This window comes from Leishmania mexicana, chromosome 31 (assembly GCF_000234665.1).
Source record: "Leishmania mexicana MHOM/GT/2001/U1103 complete genome, chromosome 31".
Lineage (NCBI taxonomy): Eukaryota > Euglenozoa > Kinetoplastea > Trypanosomatida > Trypanosomatidae > Leishmania > Leishmania mexicana.
In genome coordinates, this window is record NC_018335.1 from 232,503 (window position 1) to 251,964 (window position 19,462).

General features: G+C 56.4%; 5 protein-coding genes across 5 annotated transcripts; all 5 read left to right on the top strand.

Annotated features, from left to right (window-relative positions):
* Positions 1–786: 786 nt before the first annotated feature.
* On the top strand, positions 787–1,467 carry LMXM_31_0690 (conserved hypothetical protein; the record flags this gene model as incomplete). The annotated part of the gene is made up of 1 exon (XM_003877862.1): positions 787–1,467. One exon carries the CDS (start codon positions 787–789, stop codon positions 1,465–1,467), a length of 681 nt encoding a protein of 226 aa, XP_003877911.1.
* A 5,289-nt stretch (positions 1,468–6,756) lies between these two features.
* On the top strand, positions 6,757–7,461 carry LMXM_31_0700 (putative ubiquitin carrier protein 4; the record flags this gene model as incomplete). Its single annotated transcript, XM_003877863.1, has 1 exon — positions 6,757–7,461. The coding sequence occupies one exon, from the start codon at positions 6,757–6,759 to the stop codon at positions 7,459–7,461; it is 705 nt and encodes a 234-aa protein (XP_003877912.1).
* A 5,650-nt stretch (positions 7,462–13,111) lies between these two features.
* Positions 13,112–14,002, top strand: LMXM_31_0710 (conserved hypothetical protein; the record flags this gene model as incomplete). Its single annotated transcript, XM_003877864.1, has 1 exon — positions 13,112–14,002. The coding sequence occupies one exon, from the start codon at positions 13,112–13,114 to the stop codon at positions 14,000–14,002; it is 891 nt and encodes a 296-aa protein (XP_003877913.1).
* A 694-nt stretch (positions 14,003–14,696) lies between these two features.
* On the top strand, positions 14,697–15,269 carry LMXM_31_0715 (U6 snRNA-associated Sm-like protein LSm4p; the record flags this gene model as incomplete). The annotated part of the gene is made up of 1 exon (XM_003877865.1): positions 14,697–15,269. One exon carries the CDS (start codon positions 14,697–14,699, stop codon positions 15,267–15,269), a length of 573 nt encoding a protein of 190 aa, XP_003877914.1.
* A 1,728-nt stretch (positions 15,270–16,997) lies between these two features.
* On the top strand, positions 16,998–18,443 carry LMXM_31_0720 (conserved hypothetical protein; the record flags this gene model as incomplete). The annotated part of the gene is made up of 1 exon (XM_003877866.1): positions 16,998–18,443. One exon carries the CDS (start codon positions 16,998–17,000, stop codon positions 18,441–18,443), a length of 1,446 nt encoding a protein of 481 aa, XP_003877915.1.
* Positions 18,444–19,462: the final 1,019 nt, after the last annotated feature.

The window sequence follows — 19,462 nt, forward strand, 5'->3', positions numbered from 1 at the left end:
TTGGCGGGGTGCTGACGCACGCACACGCACACGCACACGCCCATCGTCTCCTTTTTTCCAATGTATTTTGGTTCTCCCTTGCGCCCATCACTTCTCTCCCTCCCTCTCTCTCCTGGTGGCGTACGCGGCGGCGCACGACGCATTGCATGTGCTTCGAAAGACAGTAGACCCTCCGACAAGCGCGAATAAATGAACAGGAAAAAAAAACACAAAAACCGCACAAGAGGCGACCAAGGGAAAGTAACGGTGCAATGAATACCCACGCACGCAAACGCGCACACGCCCTTACGCACATACGCCCTCATCAAGCAATCAGCGGGATTCGTGCTCCTACGAATGGCTCTGCTTAGTGTCTGTTACTTTGGAAGAAATGGACCAACAGACGCCAAGCGGGGGCCTAGCATGCGACGCTGCAATGTGAACCTCGGGGCATGCACACGAGGTCGTTTGCCTTGCTGCTGCTCCCCTCCCCTCCGCTGCCTCATCTTGAAGGGACATCGTACCCCTTCCCTTCTGCACGTGCCAGCACACCCGTGAAATGCCGCCCTCCTTTTTCTTTCACATGACCGACCGTCTCCCAGCTCTTCCTCCCTCAAAATCTCTTGGGTGCGTTTATTTTTCTTGTCCAGTGGTCAAGCCGTACCAAACCACGTGTCTGCCAGGGGAGCTGTAAGTTCATCAGAAGGCTCTCTGTGTTTTTTCTTTGTACCTGTTCCACAGGCTCGCTAGTATTCTTCGTGAAGCGCACTTGCCACCTTGGACGTCCGCAAGAACGAGGGATCGACCATGGTTCGCGACACAGCCGAGAAGAAGGGCTTCAAGGCCGCCATGGGCATGGAGGCCATGAAGGGAAAGATGGAATCTGTGAAGCGCAGCAAGCGAAGCAAGTACACCCCCGCCTCGCAGCATTCCCACGGCAACCCGATTCACCGCCCTCTAAAGTTCCACGAGCGCAAGCTCCTCAAGAAACATGACTTCATGCAGTACCCGCAAGACAACTGGCACGAGCCGTTCTGCATCACCAAGTATCACCTCGAGGATCGCGAAGACTACCGCCGCTATATGCGCCTCGTGGGCCTCATTCGACAGCTCCAGACGCAGTTGCGCTACCTTCCGGCGGAGAGCAAGATTCGGATTCAGATTACGCAGCAGCTGATGGAGAAGCTGTACAACATGGGGCTCATTCATGAAAAGCTAGGCCTTTCCGAAGTCGATAAGGTTGGCGTAGAGGCGTTCTGCAAGCGCCGTCTGCCGACGATTTTGCGCGACCTCAAGATGGCGGGTAACTGCAAGCTAGGCGCCGAAATTGTGCATCACGGCCACGTCCGCGTCGGCACCACGCAGATCCGCGATCCCGCCTTTCTGGTGCCTCGCGGCTTAGATGACTACGTGACGTGGATGCCCGGTAGCAAGATCCGACAGCACGTGGACACCTTCAATGCGATGCGCGATGATTACAACTACTGAGCAGAGCTGCCAGCCGCGCGCAGGATGCAGGCTGCAGCAACGAGGGCCAAAGCATTGACAGTCTTTGTTTTGTGGAGAGTACTGTTCCATCCGTGTCGTGCTCCTCGTGGGTGTTTCTCCGCGCTGATTCCTTTCGAAATTCGCTGCTCTCGGTACCGCTGCTCTCAGTGGCGGTTTGAAAGGAAGGAGCGGAGGGGGGGCCGACTGGGCCCGAGTGTTGACAGCGCTAGCCGTATGAAGATGTGTATGGTTGTATGTGTGTGTGTGGTCTTTGGGGGCGTTTGATGGAGCGCTACAATCTCTCTCTCTCGCCTTGACTGTACGCTTAAGAAGATGCGCACGCGTTCGTGTGCCCGCGTGTGTGATTCTCCTCCATGAATAATGCTCTCTCCTTCGCGGAGCGGCACTCTTGCCTCGCCCCGTAACGTCGCGTGAATATTTGTCAGTGGGTGGCAGTCTTTGCGTGTCCAACGAGTGCAGACTCTCTCGAACGAAAAATAAACAACGAAAACAGATTAGTGATGGGAGCGCAGCAACTCTTAGATGGGGCGACGACGTCTCTGATTGATGATGTGTGTGTGTGTGTGGATGAGATCACACAGCAGCCACTTGTGGTGCAGCGCATGCGGCTGATTCACACGCAGGTGCTCTTCCTCCTTATCACTTTACGTGTTTCCTTTAATGCCGAGCTTTCTGATGCACTCTCTGGATCGCATGGGCGCACGCTTGATGACAGCAGAAAGCTCCCGCTTCTCAGCCACCCCTCGGAGCTCACTTCTTCCTTTTCCTCCTCTTTCATCTGTACCACACCAACTTAAACGCCGATACATGTGTGCGCCCACCCACACTCGCACCCATACACTTGGTCGCAGGTGTTGTGGAAAAGTTTCGTCATGTGTTAACGATAGTATTTTGTGTGCTCGTTTCGTGTTTCACTGCTTGCCTGCGTTTTATTTTTCTCGGTGCGCCGACTATCATCGCTGTGTGGGTCTGTTGGCGTGATTGCGCGCTGGAGAGGCAAAAGGGGAGGCGAAACCGCTTTCGGCCTGGACAGAGCAGAGAGGCGAAGCGTTCGCTCGAACGTGCATCGACTCACGCTCTTCGCGTCACCCTTTGTTGCATTCGTTGACGGCGGGGACCCGTCTCCCCCCTATCTTTGTTTTCGCCAGAAACGGTCTGGGCTGAGATTCGAGTCGTTTCGTGGCGCCCGTCTTCCCTTTTCGTCAATTTTTGGTTTCATTACCCCCCATTACCTGGGTGTGCCTTCGCGCGTGCTTTTCTTCTCCGTGTCTTCGTTGGATCATCATTACCACTCTATCTTTCCACCGCCGGCTCTGGTAGTGGTGCTGTGTTGCGCCTGACTGCAGACCCCAACCTGCCTTTCGACCGACTTCACTTCTGTGGTGAACAGCTTAGCTTTCCTGTTTCAGCAATACTGCGCGTGCGTGCTCACATCGATCCTCATCCTTTTTCGCTTTTCTCCGCCTCAGTTCTTTGGTGTGTGCGTGGGTGCGTTACAGGGATCTCTCTCCTCGCATCGCGCGCCGTATTTTCACTGTCTTTTTTTTTTTCGCTCCCCCCCTCCTCCCCCTCTTGTCACAAGACGTCCTACTCAGCGCTATCGTACGCCCTCTCGCTCGTCTCCGTCGCTGCGCGCTTATATATATATATATATGTGTGTCTGTGTGTTGGCTTCGCGGTGTCCACCTTGGGTTTATAAGTTCTGTCTTTCTTTTCTTCCCCCCACTCCCCACACACACACACCATTGCCGTCGAGGCTGGTGGACGGTCTGCCGCTTCTTCTTGTCCATCTTTTCCTTCGGTTCTCTGTTGGTTTGGCGCTCCACTGCACTCTCTGTGTTGAAAGGCAAATAATAAAAAAAGGAAAAGCGGGTGGAGAGGCAATAAAGGCAAAACGCAGCCATATACGCGTCACGCTCTCGACTCCCACCCTCCCTCCATTGTTCGCTGCTGCTGCGACGATATATGCACACACACTCTAGCACACTCACCAAATAGTCTACATGGGCAATGGGCTGTGAGGTATCTTCGACGAAGGGGAGAGAGGGCAAGCGGGTGGCAACGAAGAAAAGCGAACACAGTAACGGCAACGGCAAGGCCGGCCCCCAAAACACCTCATCTAGCAAGGTGGCGGAGACGACGGTGCAATCGACAGGCGGGGCGAGTGAATTGAACACGGATCCGCTCAAAAATGATGCACCATGCACGTCTGACTCCTTAGTTGCGCTTGTGCCGGGGACTTGTGCAGGTGACACGCACCAGCAACCACCGGCGACGAACGCCGACCTCAGCCGCTCCGGCTCCATCAGCAACGAGGACCTGAACGGGTCCCTGTGCGTCGATCTCTCCGGTAGCTTTCGCATGCCGAACTCTAACAAAGGCGACATTGTGTTAAATACGAAGGTGCCGGAAGGTCGGCGTAGTCGGTCTGTTTCGCAGGTGCTGCTCAAGTCCGTGTCACCCCATCCGAGCGATGACGACCTCGTCCTCATTTGTATAGACTGCGGAATGGAGATAAGCGAGAACTGCGAGTCGGCACTGTGCCCGCTGACGGGGAAGGCGCACGTGTAACGCGCGTGCGCGTGCGTCTGTGCCACACGGTAGGAGGCGCCTGCGCACATGCGTGTCTCTTGGCATCTGGGTAGGGGACCACTCACCAGTATTCCACCCTTGAAAGCAAAATGTGTGGTGTCGCGGCGCAGTGGGCCCCTTACACATGCTCTCACTTCTCCGTGTGCAAGGAAGGGAGCGTCTTCGCCTCACTTCAGCGCCTCTGGCGCACTGACGCGTGTTCATTTCGGGGCGGTGACGCCGCGTTCCGTCTCTCTCTCTGTTATCTTCTCGCCGTGCTTGGCATTGTGGCCGGTTGCCCAGGAGGACGCCGACGACGAGAAAGGGAAGCAGATGGACAGCCGGAACACCACAGCTCCTCCTTTTTGTTTCGCTTGTTTCCTGGATGCATTCTAGGGTATTCATTTTTTTCTAATTACCACCTCTTCTTGCGCTGCGCCGTCGTTGTGTGTGTGTGTGTGTTCTTCTTGCTGTCCACCGCCGTCTGGATCGACCGCGAGGCCAGGCAGCGCCCCCCCCTCCCCCTCCTTTTTTTCCCGCTTCTTGCTCTCTTTGTAGTGCCTCATCATCCTGTTTTCGTTGCTGCGCCAGCATTCGTTCTCTCGAACTAGCTTACACACATATACATGTATACATGTACGTATATCTATATGCATAGTGTCTCGGCGTGTGTGTATTTGTGTTTGTATATTCAATCCTGCAGGCAGTTGCTACGTTATTCGTCTTTGGAGCTGCTTTTTTTTTCGGAGTCGTGTTCATGTATGCGTGTGCACTTGTGTGAGAGTGTGTGCAGGCGTAGCAGCGTTGCCCCCCTTGAGGATCGATTTCTTTTGTTCTTTATTGTGGATTCGTTGTGGCACCTCCATCTCTTTCATTTTTTTAACGTTGAAGGGCGGGAGCCGAGTGGGCTGGCGAGGGGAGGAGAGGGGAGGACGGCGCTCTATTTGGACATATTCGTATGTTGGTGCACATAAAATTCCTGGCCCTTTTGGTCACTGCTTTGCCTGCCACTCCCTCCCTCCGCAGTTTCTTACCCCTTCACGTTTGCTTTGTCGTAGCAACCCCCCTCTGTCTCTCGGTGTTGACCTCCCCCGTCCCTCATTGTGTGTTTACCTTTGGCGGCTGCCTGTGGTCTGTTGGTCGTCGTTGCTGATTATGGGATCCTTGTCGAAGCTCTTCTGCGCTGTGTATATGTGCGTGTGTGCGTGTTACTCGTACATTTCGGGCTTCTTGAATAGCCTCTATCAACTTTTTATTCGTTCTTTTAGTACTCTGCTTGTTGCTTAGGTGTCTTCGTGTGCCACAACCGGATGCCGTTGTATGGGCGTGCATGTGCGGGTGTGCAGTAGCCAACCTCAAACACGGACCATAGGAGGTGCCCCTTGAGAGCCATCCAAAGTACCGGTTGCAGCGAATCCACGCGGAGAGCGGCCCAGCTTTGGGTTGCCTTTTACAGCGCCGTAGTGAAGACCAGCTCACTGTTGTGCTTGTGTGTGACTACGCATGTTTCCTCTGCACCTGCCGGCTTCTCTTCTCGCGTAACTGTTTGTGCAACAAGGGACCGTCACCGAAGATGAGGGCAGCGGAAACGATGGTGATTCTCTCCTCCCTCGCCACGCATGCCAGTGAGGAACGCCGCCTTCCTCCTAGCACGTCCATGCAGTGATGTTGTGCCATCTCTTCTCGTGCCATCCCTGAATTGCCGTTCTCTTTCCGCCCCCCGTTTACCCTCCCCCTATGCGATTGCGTGCCATGAGTGAAGGTGCTTGCCATCGTCACTCTCACCACATCCAGCGTCTCTCCATTTGTACCGCACACACCACTGAACCAATCAAACACTATTATATCCCATTTTCCTTCTCGAAAGCCGCCATCTCCCCCCTCCACTTCTCTTCTCTCCCGCAGGTTCCCGCGACATCCAGCATAGCTAGCCGAACCTCACACCATTTCTTTCGTTCCACTCCCACCTCCACCACACACCAAGCACTGTATTCTTCCTCCTGCCACCCGACCTCGACAACTCCCGGTGGAAGACGAGGCGAACGGGGGATAAACGAAAAAAAAAACGAAAAGGGCGACGCGTAGTCCCACAGCGGCCTTCCGCGTTGTTGTGACCTCGGCACCCTCGTCGTTTGCCCTCTTCTCTCTCTATTTTGTGTTTTTTTTTCGCTTATCTTTGTTGCTTTCGCTGTACCTATTCAACGTGTTCGTTCCGCTCCCTCACCCTCTGGCTGATACCGACACACCCCACATACAGGACTACAGCGACCGTGTGGTGAGGGCAAACCCACGGGCACTGAGTGAGACGCAAGCAGGCAAAGACGCACTTCACAGTCTGTCTGTGTCTCCCCCCTTCATATCTTCTCACTACTGTGCCTGCGCCGTTGTTTTCCCCTCCCCCTCACACACACCGACACCGCACAGACCTTCCACTGCTCATACCCGGCCCCCCTTTTTGCCCGTTCTGACTGCCGTGCCCCTGAGAGACATCGAGGAAGACACAAAGGACTTAGAGGATAGCGAGGGACGGACAGAGGAGCCCCCCTTCCTCCCTCCCTCCCTGGTGTCTGCTCCCTTTCAGCGAACAGCACCACCCTTGTCTCTTCTCCGTTGCTGTTTCTTGCTCCACCACAGATCCCAGCCGCCACCACCGCAGAAGAAGGGAAAGGGGTCACAGATACTTTTACCGCAGTCAACATGAGCGGCGCAGGCAACCTCCGCAGCAACCGCCGTCGGGAGATGGACTACATGCGGTTGTGCAACTCAGCGCGCAAGGTGTACCCGTCCGACACAGTGGCCGAGTTCTGGGTCGAGTTCAAAGGGCCGGAGGGCACGCCGTATGAGGATGGCACCTGGATGCTGCACGTCCAGCTGCCATCCGATTACCCGTTCAAGTCACCGTCTATCGGCTTCTGTAACCGCATCCTGCACCCGAACGTCGACGAGCGTAGCGGCAGCGTCTGCCTCGACGTCATCAACCAGACGTGGACCCCCATGTACCAACTGGAGAACATATTCGACGTCTTCCTGCCGCAGCTGCTGCGCTACCCTAACCCATCAGACCCCCTGAATGCGCAGGCCGCGCACCTCCTCCACGCCGACCGCGTCGGCTTTGATGCACTGCTCCGCGAGCATGTGAGCACCCACGCCACACCAGAGAAGGCGCTCGAGTCGATTCCGGAAGCGTACAGGCCACAGGTCAACACCAATGAGGAAGAACCGGAAGAGGCCAACGCCAAGGACACGGCCTCTGACGGCCCTGTGAATGCAGGACACTCGAAGGGTTTGACGGACTCCTCAGTGACACCCACAGAGGACCACCGAGTCATGCACGACGACATGGCAATCGATGGCGACGAGGACGTAGCAGCCGAGTACGAGCCGGAGGAGATTGATCTTTGATTCTTTGTTGCGATCGCCTCTTATACCCACCGCTTACTCGTGCGCTTGAGGCATTCCTCGTGAAGGTGTGTGCGCCCATCGTCGGCCCCCTTTCCATGCGTCCTCTCTCGCCGAACTTTGGGAGACTCACCCGACAAGGCGGTTCTTCATGACCCAATGTGGGTCATTCATTGCGAAATGAGAGGTGTGCTTCCGGCGCCGCTGCCCCTGGAACCTTCCGACACCGAACAAAAGAGTAGATGGAGAAACGACAACGAAAAATAAAGCTGCACCGTCGATCCTTGCTGTGTGCGTGCGTACCTGTGTTTGAGCGTGCTGAATTCGCCGACTCCCTTGTGCTCATGCGCATCCGTCCCCCCCCCCCGCACTGCTTCACAATCCACCCTCACGAAACTCACACATACATAGGCATCGACACAACCCCTCTTCACTTCATTATGCTTTTTTCCCTTTTGTTTCGCTCTGTTTTACCTCTGCTTCCACACTCTTCTCTTTTTTTTCTGGTTATCATCGCCGTCCTTGCTCTCACCTTCTCTTTCCTTCGCCGGGCGGTGTCGTTTTTTTTTTTCTATGTTCGTCCCTTTTGTTTTCGATGTCGTCGTTGTTTCTTTGCTGCTGCTGATTTCAGATATCTGCTTACCCGCGTTCGTGCCTACATGTGTGCAGCTCTAAATGAGGGTGGGGAGGTATTGCTGCTGCGGTTCCCCCGTTCGATGGTTGTCTGTCTCTGCTGTCGCTGTCCGAACGTCGCTACGGATGTTGTAGCGTTTTTTTTGTTCGATTTCGTCTTTGGACTTTTCGTTTTGTGTCTCTGTAGGTGCGTATACATCTCTCTCCCCTTTCCATCTCTACCCCCCCCCCCCCCCCCGCGTAGACGAGTCCGCAGTGTCTGACATTCTCCACCTGGATGGCGAACAGAGAGGAGAGAGAAAGAGCGAGGCCTCAGCACACGGAACGGCGAACGTGCATGCAGCGACTCGCACAAATGCGTCCGTCACCATGGAAAATAGATGCACGGGTGGCGAAGCGGGGTGATGAATCCACCTTCATGCGCTCTAATGTTGAGGCGGTACCTAGCCCCCCCCCCCCGGCACACAACCGCACATACACACCATAGCTTCTGTTGTCGCTCTTGTGGTTGTTTTATTCATTGCACTTCTTTGCTATCTTCCCCCCTCCCCCTCGCTGGCGAAGGCGTTGGAAAATGAGGTACAACAGCGAAAAGGGTGGTCACCGTCAGAGGTAACCCATAAACAGCACGAAAAGCAATGCTTTCTTTGACACCGCAGGGGTACGAGCTGAAAGAGGAGACCGTTTGTAGAGTGTGTTGCAAGAGCTACAGCGAGGGCGGCGGGAGGATGGCATTATACAGACTTGTCATGTGTCCCAGTATGTGATCGTGCGCGCTTATTCCTGCCCGTTCACGTGACCATCTCAAAAAAAAAAGGGTGACAGTAACTCGTCTTTTCCCTTCCCATGTCCTTTCGCTCTGCCTGTCAACTGCGTGCATGTGCCCACGTGTGCCCTCCCTCTCTCCTCTCCTTGCTGACGTGTCTCTATTTTCCTTCTGTTTTTCTCTGTTGTTGTTGTTGTTGTTTTTTGGGAGCCAATTGTCCGTGGCGTTGTTTTTTATTTTTGCTTTCTTTCCGTCGGATGAGACAGGGGTCGTGTAGCCGGTTTCCCGCTTGTTTTCTCAGCGTGTCGCCACCCTTTTTTTTCTTTCATGTGCCTGTGTGTTTCGACGTTCCCGCCCATTCATTCCGTCCACCATGTTTCTTCGACGTGCTCTGCTTTCTTTGCCCCCCCCCCCCCGACTCCCCTCCATCCTCACTCGCGCCACACTTCTGCGCATCTTTTCCACATATGAGGCGGCGCGCGCCTACCGAAGCAACAACAGCAAAAAAAAGGGAATAGCAGCACGTGGCATCTTGTTAAACTTGTCCGCTCGTTCCAGCACAAACGTACTTCACTGTCTCACGCGCACATGCATGTATACCTGTGCACTCCATGGCTCCACGATGGATGTGGACACCTGGACCCGCGCTGCATGTAGTTTCCCCTATTAATTCAGTCCGAATCGGCCAATGAATCTTTTTGAAGAAAATTTTTGTTGCGCGAAGAGTTCAGATCGTTCGACATGTGCATCCGTGTGCATCTCTGCGTGTGTGTGTGCACGGTGTTCGCCGTAACACTCGTTAATACATTAGTACTTCTTTTTCTCGCGCTGTTTTCCTTGCTGTTTTGCTTTCCATTCTTGTGCTTTTTGGTCTGTCGAACTTCCTGATGATGCCAGCAACTTCACCGTGATATCAGGGTGTAGTGCACACTCTGCAGGAGGCCAGCAACCTGCAGTCTGCCGCTGGGCACGGTTTCGGACTCTTGGCGTTGGCAGACGTGTCTGTGCTGAAACTCTGCCAAAACGATGTGCTGACATGACCACGCTTGTACCACCTCAGCACGAATGGTGTCTGTGATTCAACGAATATAAACAAGGATGTTGAGCTCACGAGACGACAGCCGACGATGCTTGCCCAGTTGCGCGCATGCACGTGTCCGCACTGTTGATTTCTGCAGCGGCGGGTGACTGGAGGTGACCGCATGGGGTGCCGATGGTGTGCTGTCTACTGCGCCGGTGGCACCGTGGGGTACCCCTGCACCTCCTGATGACATGAACGGAAATGCCCGATGGAGACAGCGAGCCACCCGGGCGGCCGCGTTGCCCTGAGGCATGCCCCAGCACGGAAAATGCGAGCCCCGTGCGCACGCGCTGGCAACGACGGCTGGCATGGTGCATCCCGCCCAAGCAAGGCATGGGGCGGTGAGCAGAGCGCGGGCGATGGTCGAGAGGCGCGCAGAGATGCACGGTGATGAGCCCCAAAGTGCATGTGTGCGGGATGTGCGGCGTCTCCTGCATCCGACCGGGTGGGCTGATGTGGCGCAGATGCCGGAGGCATGAGGGGACCAGCCCGAGCTGCACCGTCGGGTCCTCCAGACTCCGATGTGGGGAGTCACCGCGCCACGTTGAGGAATGCCGCGGCCTGAGGCGACTGAGGGAGGGGGGAGGCATGGCCCACAGGCAGAGTGTGCAGAGGGTCTCCGAGGGCCCTGGCCTGCAGTTGGCCAACTGCCTCCCTGAGTTCGTCCAGCACGCGCCTATGCCCGCCCCTATTACCCGCACGCCAGACGCCAGGGGGTTCCTGTCCCTCGAGCAGGACCCCTGTGGTGGTTTGCCTGGGTCAAGGCATGCAGGCCAGCCAGGTCCGTGTGGCGCCGATCGCGGAGCACGTATCCGAGGAAGGATGAGGGGTGCCCACTAGAGAAGCATGGCCCGATGTAGCGGCAGGACGGCTTGCCCTAGACGAGCAGGGTGGAGTCGTGGCGCAGCAGAGGTAGGAGAAGTGCGAGTGTGTGTGTGTGTGCGCATCGTTGTTGACTTGCTCGTGGTAGAATGGACACGTGGACGAAAATCTCTCAAGCTTTTTCTTCCACTGGTACTGATGCTACGAGTGTCTCTCGTGTCTGGATGATGGGGTGCAAGGTCACAGTCACGCACAGAAGCATGTTTGTTGTCTTTTATGAGCCCTTCTTAGCAAGCAGGGATGTGCACAGGAACCCAGAAGTGGCTGTGGAACTTGCGTGTAAGCGCGGCTGCTCACTCTCTCATCTTTTCGCTGTTCCTCATGACGTGCGCGCGGTTGTGTTTTCTCGTGTTTGGGACTTTTTTTACGTCCTCTCGAAGGAGGTGTGTTCTCTCTCTTTTTTTCGCGTTCTTGTCACTTCTTCGTTGAATGTGCGTCTGGGTCTGCTTCTCTGTCTGTGTGTTGTCGACACACGCGATGGTTGTGGTTGTGGCGTCCCTCTCGCTCGTTTTTCCTCTTCCTTCCCTCGTCGACCTGACTTACTCAGTCTTTCTCGGTTTACCCCTCAAAGCTGTGTGTGCGTGCGTGTGTGTGTGTGTGTGTGATAGGGAGAGGGGTGTGAGGGGCGGTGGGTGGAGGAGGGGATGAATTCCATCCTGCAAACGTTTAATCTTCCCCACTGACGTAACTTTGCTTGCGTACAGGTGGCAGCTGCTCTTGCTGGACTGTCTTTCGTTTTCTCTCACATGCGCACACGTGGCCTTTTCTTGTCGGGTGCTCGGCGGGCACCCGCCGCCTTGTCATCTTTTTGGACACTTTGCGTGTCTGATCCGCTCGCTCATTTCGCTTTGTTTTTGTCCCGTTCGTTTTTTTTTTCGCCTCCGTTTCCGTTTTTGTTTTCCCGCTCTTTGCTACCCGTCTTCCTTTCTTCGCGAGTGTGTTGGGGCATCGCTGTATGTGCGCTTGTGCGTCTGCTCTCCCTGCACCACCATGTGTCCCTGCCTTGGCCTCGCCACCTCTCCCCGTTCTTCTCGATGAGGAAGGGTGGTGGTGTCATTCATCTCAAATCTGCGCGCCGTTTTTCGTGCTATTCCTCGTGTTTGTTCAAGCTTAGGAAGCTTGCCAAACGCCGCGTCTCATGCTTGTGGGGCCACCTCTGCAGAGCTGAGGGGACTATTTTTCGCGTCTTCGTCTTGCCGAGTAGTGCGCAGCGCTGATGCGCCACACGCGCATCCGCACATCACTGCCGCCGCTGACGCGCAAGCGCATGGGCGGGTGCGCCCCTCTTGAAGAAAGAAAATACTCTTCTAACACGGCAGAACAAAGAGTGAAGCTTGCATACCTCATAACCGACGGAAAGAGACGAAAACAAGCGCACCGTGGTGGTGGTGGTGGTGGGGGGCTCAACACGCACGGAGACACCGAAGAGGGGTGTGTGTGCGATGTGTGCGCTATCTCTCATGCACCTCTCTGCCGCATGCGACTGTGTGGAGCCAATGTGCCATCGCCCTTCTCCCCCTCCGTGTGCGGCTTCTTTTTGGGCCCTTGGTTGAGGTAGATGAGGAGAGAGGCCAGCGTGTGCCTGTGTCTCGGTGCTTGGGAGAGCGAGGGGTAATGTAGTTTTGCGCACCTGCTCGCCACCTCTGCGTTAGTGGTACACCCTTCCACTATTGCAGTCGTGTCTGTGTCTCCGCCTCCACGCTACAGCCGGCATTGCGTGCCCCGTGCGCAGCAGCCTCGCCGCTGCCGACGATCTTCGCGCTGCTCGCGCGTTTCCCATTACCTCTCTCTCTGTGGCTTCGTATGTGGAGACTTCGCCCTTTCTCATCGTCATCTCATCCCTCGCTCTTTTCTTGTACGAGTATCCGGTGTTATGTTGGCTCATGCCTTTTCTTTAGTGCGTTGTTGCTGCATCACACACACACACACATACACACATACATGTATATGTATGGGTGTATATTCACCGCCTTCCCGCCCCCTCACCCTGCGCCCACACACACGTGTGAGAACGTTAACAGCGGAAACACCGTCATGATGACGTTACTGATAGAGTTCACGTCACACGAACCCCCTCCCTCTTCCCCTCCCCTCCCCTCCCCCGCACGCACATACACCTGGCTGGCACATAGGAGCTCACAAGGGTCCACTGCCCTCTTTAATTTGTTGTTGTTTCCGTTTTTATGCTGTGCCCTTGCCGAACAGGAGTCTTCTATGGCGGTTAGGCAGACGGCGACGAAGCGCTGCCGACGATCCCATCAAGAGCTTCCGGTGTGAAGCGTTTGGCCTCCATGCCGTGCAACGAGTCATGCTCTATCTCCCCGCACAGCGTGACCAACGAGCCGCGCTTTATTATGGATTTTAGCATGAACAAGGTGGCCAAGTACCTCCGCCTATTAGGCTACGACACGCTCTGCTCGCGCGACGTGCCACAGGCCGACCTCATCCCCGTCGCCTGCGCTGAGGGCCGAATACTTGTGACATGCAGTCGGCCACTAGCACGCAGTGTGCAGCTGCACAACCACCGCGTGCGTTCCATGCGGCTTGGCACTGCAACGGCGATGACAGGCGCTGCGCGTCACGTTGTGGCGTACGACTCGGATGGGGAGTCCATCTACTCGGAGGATAGCGAGGAGGCGGACGTCGAGCTGCGGTGCCTCTTTACTCAGCAGTGGCGCAGTAACGAGTTCAAACGCGCTATGATCGAGCTCATTCAACAGGCGGGGCTGACGTACGACCTGAACCGGGTCTTTCGCCGCTGCGTGACATGCAATGAGCTCCTTGTCACGGTGGAGAAGGAGGAGCTCCGCGGCCGCGTCGTGGCAAAGATTTACGAGATTTACGACGAGTTCACCGAGTGCCCGGTGTGTCGCAAAGTCTTCTGGGGCTTTGATGGCGTTTTCGCCATCAACTACAAGAGCTTTCGCTCCCTCAACCTGCTGCGCTCGCTGTGCATCTGCGCTGGGGCCCCCGTGGAGGAGGAGCGGACGCGACTTACTCGGCTTCGCTGCTTTCGCTCTTTTCCGCGCATTGCGAAAGTGCTCATCTTCTCCTACCTGGAGGACGTGGATCTAGCGAGCATGATCGTCGTTTTCCCTGCACTGCGCGACCTCGCAGAGGAAGTAAAGGAAAGCCGCCAAACAGGGGAGCCTGTCCGCAGGATGCAGCTCAGAAAGCATTGATCTGACTGCGTCGGTTTGAGGGCACTCCAACGGGGCGGAAAAGGAAAGGGCCACTGGAGATGAGTTGCGTCGATATCGTCTTGGCAGCCGCAGTTTGCTCGTAAGGGGAGTGTGTCGCACTGCTCTTGCCACTCACTTTGCCACACGCACAAGCACACAAAAGGAAAAGGAGCAGAATGGCAGAGCGGAGAGGAAGAAAAAGGAGGAGACGTATGTGCTGCTGCTCCGTTCTTGCTTTCGTCTTTTGAAACCTCCCCCACGTCGCCGTCGCTGTCCCCCCGTCCTCACACCGCGCTCGTGCATGGGGGGCGCACCGCTCACTGCCTTTTCTTTTGACTTATGGCACGAGGACGAGGTCGAGCCTCTCCAAGGTCGAAGGTGTGCATCTCCAAGCTCTGAACACTGTTCCCTCTCTCTCACACACAGACAACCAGAACCAGAGGAACGTGAGTGAATTGCAGGATGGGCCATACGAAGTGTTCATTAGGGGGTAGGGGAGTGGGGTGGGGAGGCTTCTACCGTAACAGCGGAGGCTGGCAGCGCTTCATCGCTCAGTCGCACCTCTTCTCTTCGCGACGACCAGTGCCTTCATCTTCTCTTTTTGGTCGCGACGGAGACGGCGCCGAATGTGCGGGCCGCTACACCTGCCTCGCTCATCACTACGCCTCCCTTTTTCCATGACTAGCACCACGGCATGCACCAATTGAAACGCCTGTCTTGCTCTCACTTTTCTTTTTTGACCCCTCTGGTCTTCTCCGCGGATCTCTTGTGCTCCTGTTGTGACGCGCACCCACGACCAATTCCCGCTTCCCTGCACACACGCATGCAAGCACACTTCCAGGCGGCAAGAGGTGCTCTCCACATAATATTTTGTTGTTATCGAGCAGACCCTCTTTCCCTCAAACAGACGCTCAGAATGAGTTTCGCACGCCGGCCAATCACTCCCATTGAGATCTTGCGTAACTGCCGCGGCAAGGAGGTCTCCATCGAACTTGCGGACGGCGAGACTGTGAACGGCACCGTCATGCGCACGGATCGTGCCATGAACGTGGTGATCAAGCAGTGCACTCGCACGGGCGCTGACGGCGAGTCGTTTTGGAAGGCGCGTGAGTGTTTTGTCCGTGGCGCCAGCGTGAAAAATGTGCGTATGACGGACAGTGCACTTGTCGCTGCTCCGGTGCCATCGAAACGCAAGGCGGCAGGCGGCAAAGGCGCCCATGCCCACAAGGAGAAATCCGTAGCAGGTGGAAAGCGGCCGCAGAAGTAGAACAATTTCCTTAGGGGAAGCGAATCGGCGCCATCCTGATGGGAGAGGGGACGCACACCGCGCGGTGTGCGTGGCAGTTCACGGGCCTGCACCCCGTTGTGTGTGGGGAGGCCATGCAGCCCCACTACCGCTGCCAATGCACAAGCACCTCTGGTGGTGGCAGGGCCAGGTGCCTGCGACGCAGGGAGGTCAGAGCGATGCACCAGTGCTGGATGGCGTTGCGTGGGAGCGACGTGCGACGGTGAAGACGTCTGTGCGAGCCATAGGATTAGGCAGCGTGTCCGTGTGACTGGAACGCACGTCATGCGCCCCTGTCTGGCGACTGGTGCGTGGGGCCTGAGCCACTCCGCGGCGGGGTGCACGAGGTGGCGACCGGCATAGTGGGGGGAGGGGCAGCTGTGGTGCTGACGGTGAGGCGGTGGGTGGGTAGAGCTTGAGGGCAGGCGCCGTGCGGTGATGGCTGGGTCGGCGCACGGCGGTGATGCGTGTCGAGCGCTGCTTCGCGCGACGCGCTGGGCCTGCGAGATGCCGGGCGAGCGGGGCGGGCCTGCACTTGTGTTGTATGGCAACGCGTGAACAGGTTGAAAAGAGGTGAACTGTCTGTGTAGGGGGAGGGGCAAGAGCGCACGAGTGGGTGATGTCTCTCTCTTCTATGGAACGTTTTCTGCTGCCCGTCTTCTTATTTGCAGGACTGCACGCGGTCGGTATGCATGTGCTCGCGTTTCGCTTAATGTCTCTTCGAGTGTCTGCGGCGGCGCACGGAGGCGCACCACGGCGGCAGGCACTTGAGACGTGCAGAGTTGCGACAAAAAAGCAGATCTTGAATAGAGCGCCCATGCGGCCGCTGTGTGTGTCTGTGTGTATGCCTGCATGGCTACAAGAGGAACTGCATGAGTGAGGGATGCGTGGGAGACCGTGCTTCACGTTCACTTTGTTACGATGTGTGTCTGCGTGCGTGCGCAGGTGGAAAGAGACACTGCGGAGGCCGCTCACCACCCCCTCTCGGCGTTCTGCAGTTGTTGTGTATTCTCTGCCCCGTTTCCTCTCCTCCGTCTCTCTCTCTGCTCCATTCGACTGCACCGTGTGATGGGCTCACACACACCCAAACGTTTGCGGCACCTTCGCCGAAAACGTTCACGCCAAACTCGTTCTACCCCTCCCCATATGCCTCACCCTCTCTCTGCCCTTGCCAGGACGACACCTTAGAGATACACGTGGGAGGGTGTTTTTGTATTTTTTTCTGTGGAGTGTGTGTGTCAGTGCACGATAGTAGCGTTACGCTGTGGGTGTTGCTCCCGGCACTCTGCTCCTCCCCAAGAAAAGATAAGAGAGGGAAGCGCGCCGCTTGTGCATGCGCGCGTGTCTCTGGGTCTGTGTCTGTATGCTGTGACGCCGACGTGGACAATCAACGACTGTATCTGCTTCTTCCTTTTGTTTCTCGTTTTCCACTTGTTTTTTTTTTGTTTCGTCTTCCGGTGCGTGGGCGCTTCTGCGCGTTGTGAGCGGTCTCTCTCCCCTCTACCTGTCTGTTGCTGTTGGTGTGCGTCTGCGGCAGTGGAAGGCGCAAGCCAAGCAGACGGGGAGGAAAAGAGACTTGGTCGTGTAATGCTAGGCAATAGCCAGCACACTCTCGTGAGCACAACTTGTGGCCTGCAGGGCCTCCCCCTTAGCTATCAAGGCAGCAGCAGCAGCAACACGAGAATCCCCGCGAGCGGCGAGTGTCAAGGAATGAACCCGGTCACTGGAGGCATTCCCGGAGTTGCGAATGGCGCGCAGATGATGTCGCCGACGTTTCCGTCGCCCCATAGCCTATACAGCCCTCAGCATCACATGGATGTGTACCGCACGAACGGCAGCCTTTCTTTGGCGGCAGACCCGTTCCCCGCGACGCCGTACACCCCCATCAGTAGTCTCTTCATGTCTCCCTCCGTGCGCAACTCGCTGACCACCCCGCACTCGGTGCGGCCGCGTCGCCCGGTCACGCACGTCACGTCATCGAAGTTCTCCATGTACACCACCATCTACAACCTGGAGCCGGAGCCGAAGCCAAGCGTGATGATGCCCAAGGTGCGCATGCAGATATACCAGACGAGTGCGCGGTACACCGGCAAGGACATTCTTCTGCGACGGCTTGTGAACGTCCCGGTGAAGGAGGAGGATTGTGCGGCGGTGAAAGAGGCGCTGCGGCAGTATCGGCACCCCAACCTGGTTCCACTGACGAACCTCTTCGCCACGGAGGAGTTCGTGATGGGCAGCACTGACGTGATCATGGAGTACCGCTACATGTCCGGGGCGAAGAGTTTGCAGGAGGCCTTTTTTACAGAGGGACGCCGCGCGACGGAGGGACTGCTGTGGTCCTTCACATGTCAGCTCGTCGGCCTTCTCCGCTCCTTCCACGAGACCCTTATCCCCTTGCACGGCTTGCACTGGTCAAAGATCATCTACGTCGAGACGACCGGGCGATTCTACTTCACCGGCTTGGGGCTGACAGACTTGCTAGAACCGCGCGGCACGACGGTGCAGCAGCACATCCTCATGAAGCAAGACATCCAAGCCCTCGGCTTTATCCTCTTCCAGCTCGCCTCTCGGAATCTCAATGTCAAGCTGGAGACCTTCACGAACAAGCAGCCGCTGCCCGGCTTCTCACAGAGCTTCTGGGAGCTCATCAAGACATGCCTGGAGGGGCACGCCGACTCGGCGCAGCTGTGCCACGCGCTTGGTGAGCGTATGTCGATGGAGGTGGGCCACCAGGAGGGACACACGGACTTCCTAATGTCGCAGTGTCAAAAGGAGATGCACAACGGCCGTGTGATGCGCCTGCTCATCAAGCTCAGCTTTGCTCTAGAGTCGCCGGCTGAAGTGCACGAGTACACGTCGGAGAATCAGCGCTATGTTCTGCGCCTCTTCAACCAGTTCCTGTTCAACCAGGTGGATGAGCAGAATCGAGTGAACGTGGACTGGGGCCACGTGTACCACTGCCTGAACAAGCTGGACATCGGCGCTGACGAGACGATCCAGCTGATTGGCACAGACACCAGCAACACCGTGCTCGTCGTGAGCTACGCTGACCTGCGTGCCATGCTCGACAGCGTTTTCGATCGCGTGCAGCAAGTGTCGCAGATGACGACGGAGGTCGACCCTCAGCGGTACACCATGACTCCTGGTAGCATATAGACACCGCAGGCCAGAGGGCCGCGACGTGGGTGCGTCGGTTTGCTCTTTAGGCGCATGCGCGTATGGCTCTCGATGGTGTGTGTGTATGTGTGTGTGTGCGTCTGTGTGAAATGAAACGCGATGCTCCCCTTTTTTTGTGTGTCATCTTCCTCGTTGTGTTTTGCCTTTTCTTGGTATTTGCCGCCCCTGTTGCAGTGTGCGTGTGCGCACGAGGGAGGCGAGGGAGGAGACGGAAAAGGATAGGCATGCACAAGCTCTCCGGGTTGGGCGTCTGTCGGCCTGTGTGCGTGCGTTCGTATGATGTATTTGCTCTTTTTCTTTGGTTTCTTTTTGTCCGTCTCTTGGAGAGGGCATAGGTGAGTGTGTGTGTGTGTTGATGCGGGCGGCACGTGCCCTCTCTCGCTTCATTCATCAAACGTTGGTGTTCTATTACTACATGGGACTGCGTGTCTGGGTGTTGGTGTGTGGGGAGTGCTTGTGCATGGAAAAGCGGGGGCGGCTGCTGACCGAGAAGGAGAGAGAGACATTGGAATTCACGGTCTGGTCCGTCAAGAATGATTTGCACGATACACGGGCACAGAGTGCAGTCGAGCCTTCCCGACGCCTATGATGGAGGCGTGAAAGGCAAAGGCGTGCATCCTCACACTGCGAGCACGGGTGTGTGTACGTCTGATGTCGACCTTGATGCGAATGACGTAGCACCTTGTGGGTGTGTCTATGTGTGCGCGGTGTGTTTTTCTCCCCCAGGCTCACCAACCCACGCACACGCACACACACACACACACACACACTCGCCCTCTTTCTACGTTTATGTTTGCGTACGCGTGTGTGCGTGTCGACCGCCGTGGTGGACCACAAGCGTTGGAGCCGGTGCTCTTTGTTCTATTTTTATTTTTCTTGCTCGCGTCATCCCCCGTTGCTCTCCTTCTTTTGTGTGGATTCGTGGCGACATGCGTTCCGTATACGTGCGTGTGGGATCGTGCGTGCCGGTTGGTCTCTGTGCTTTGTTATTGGACCCG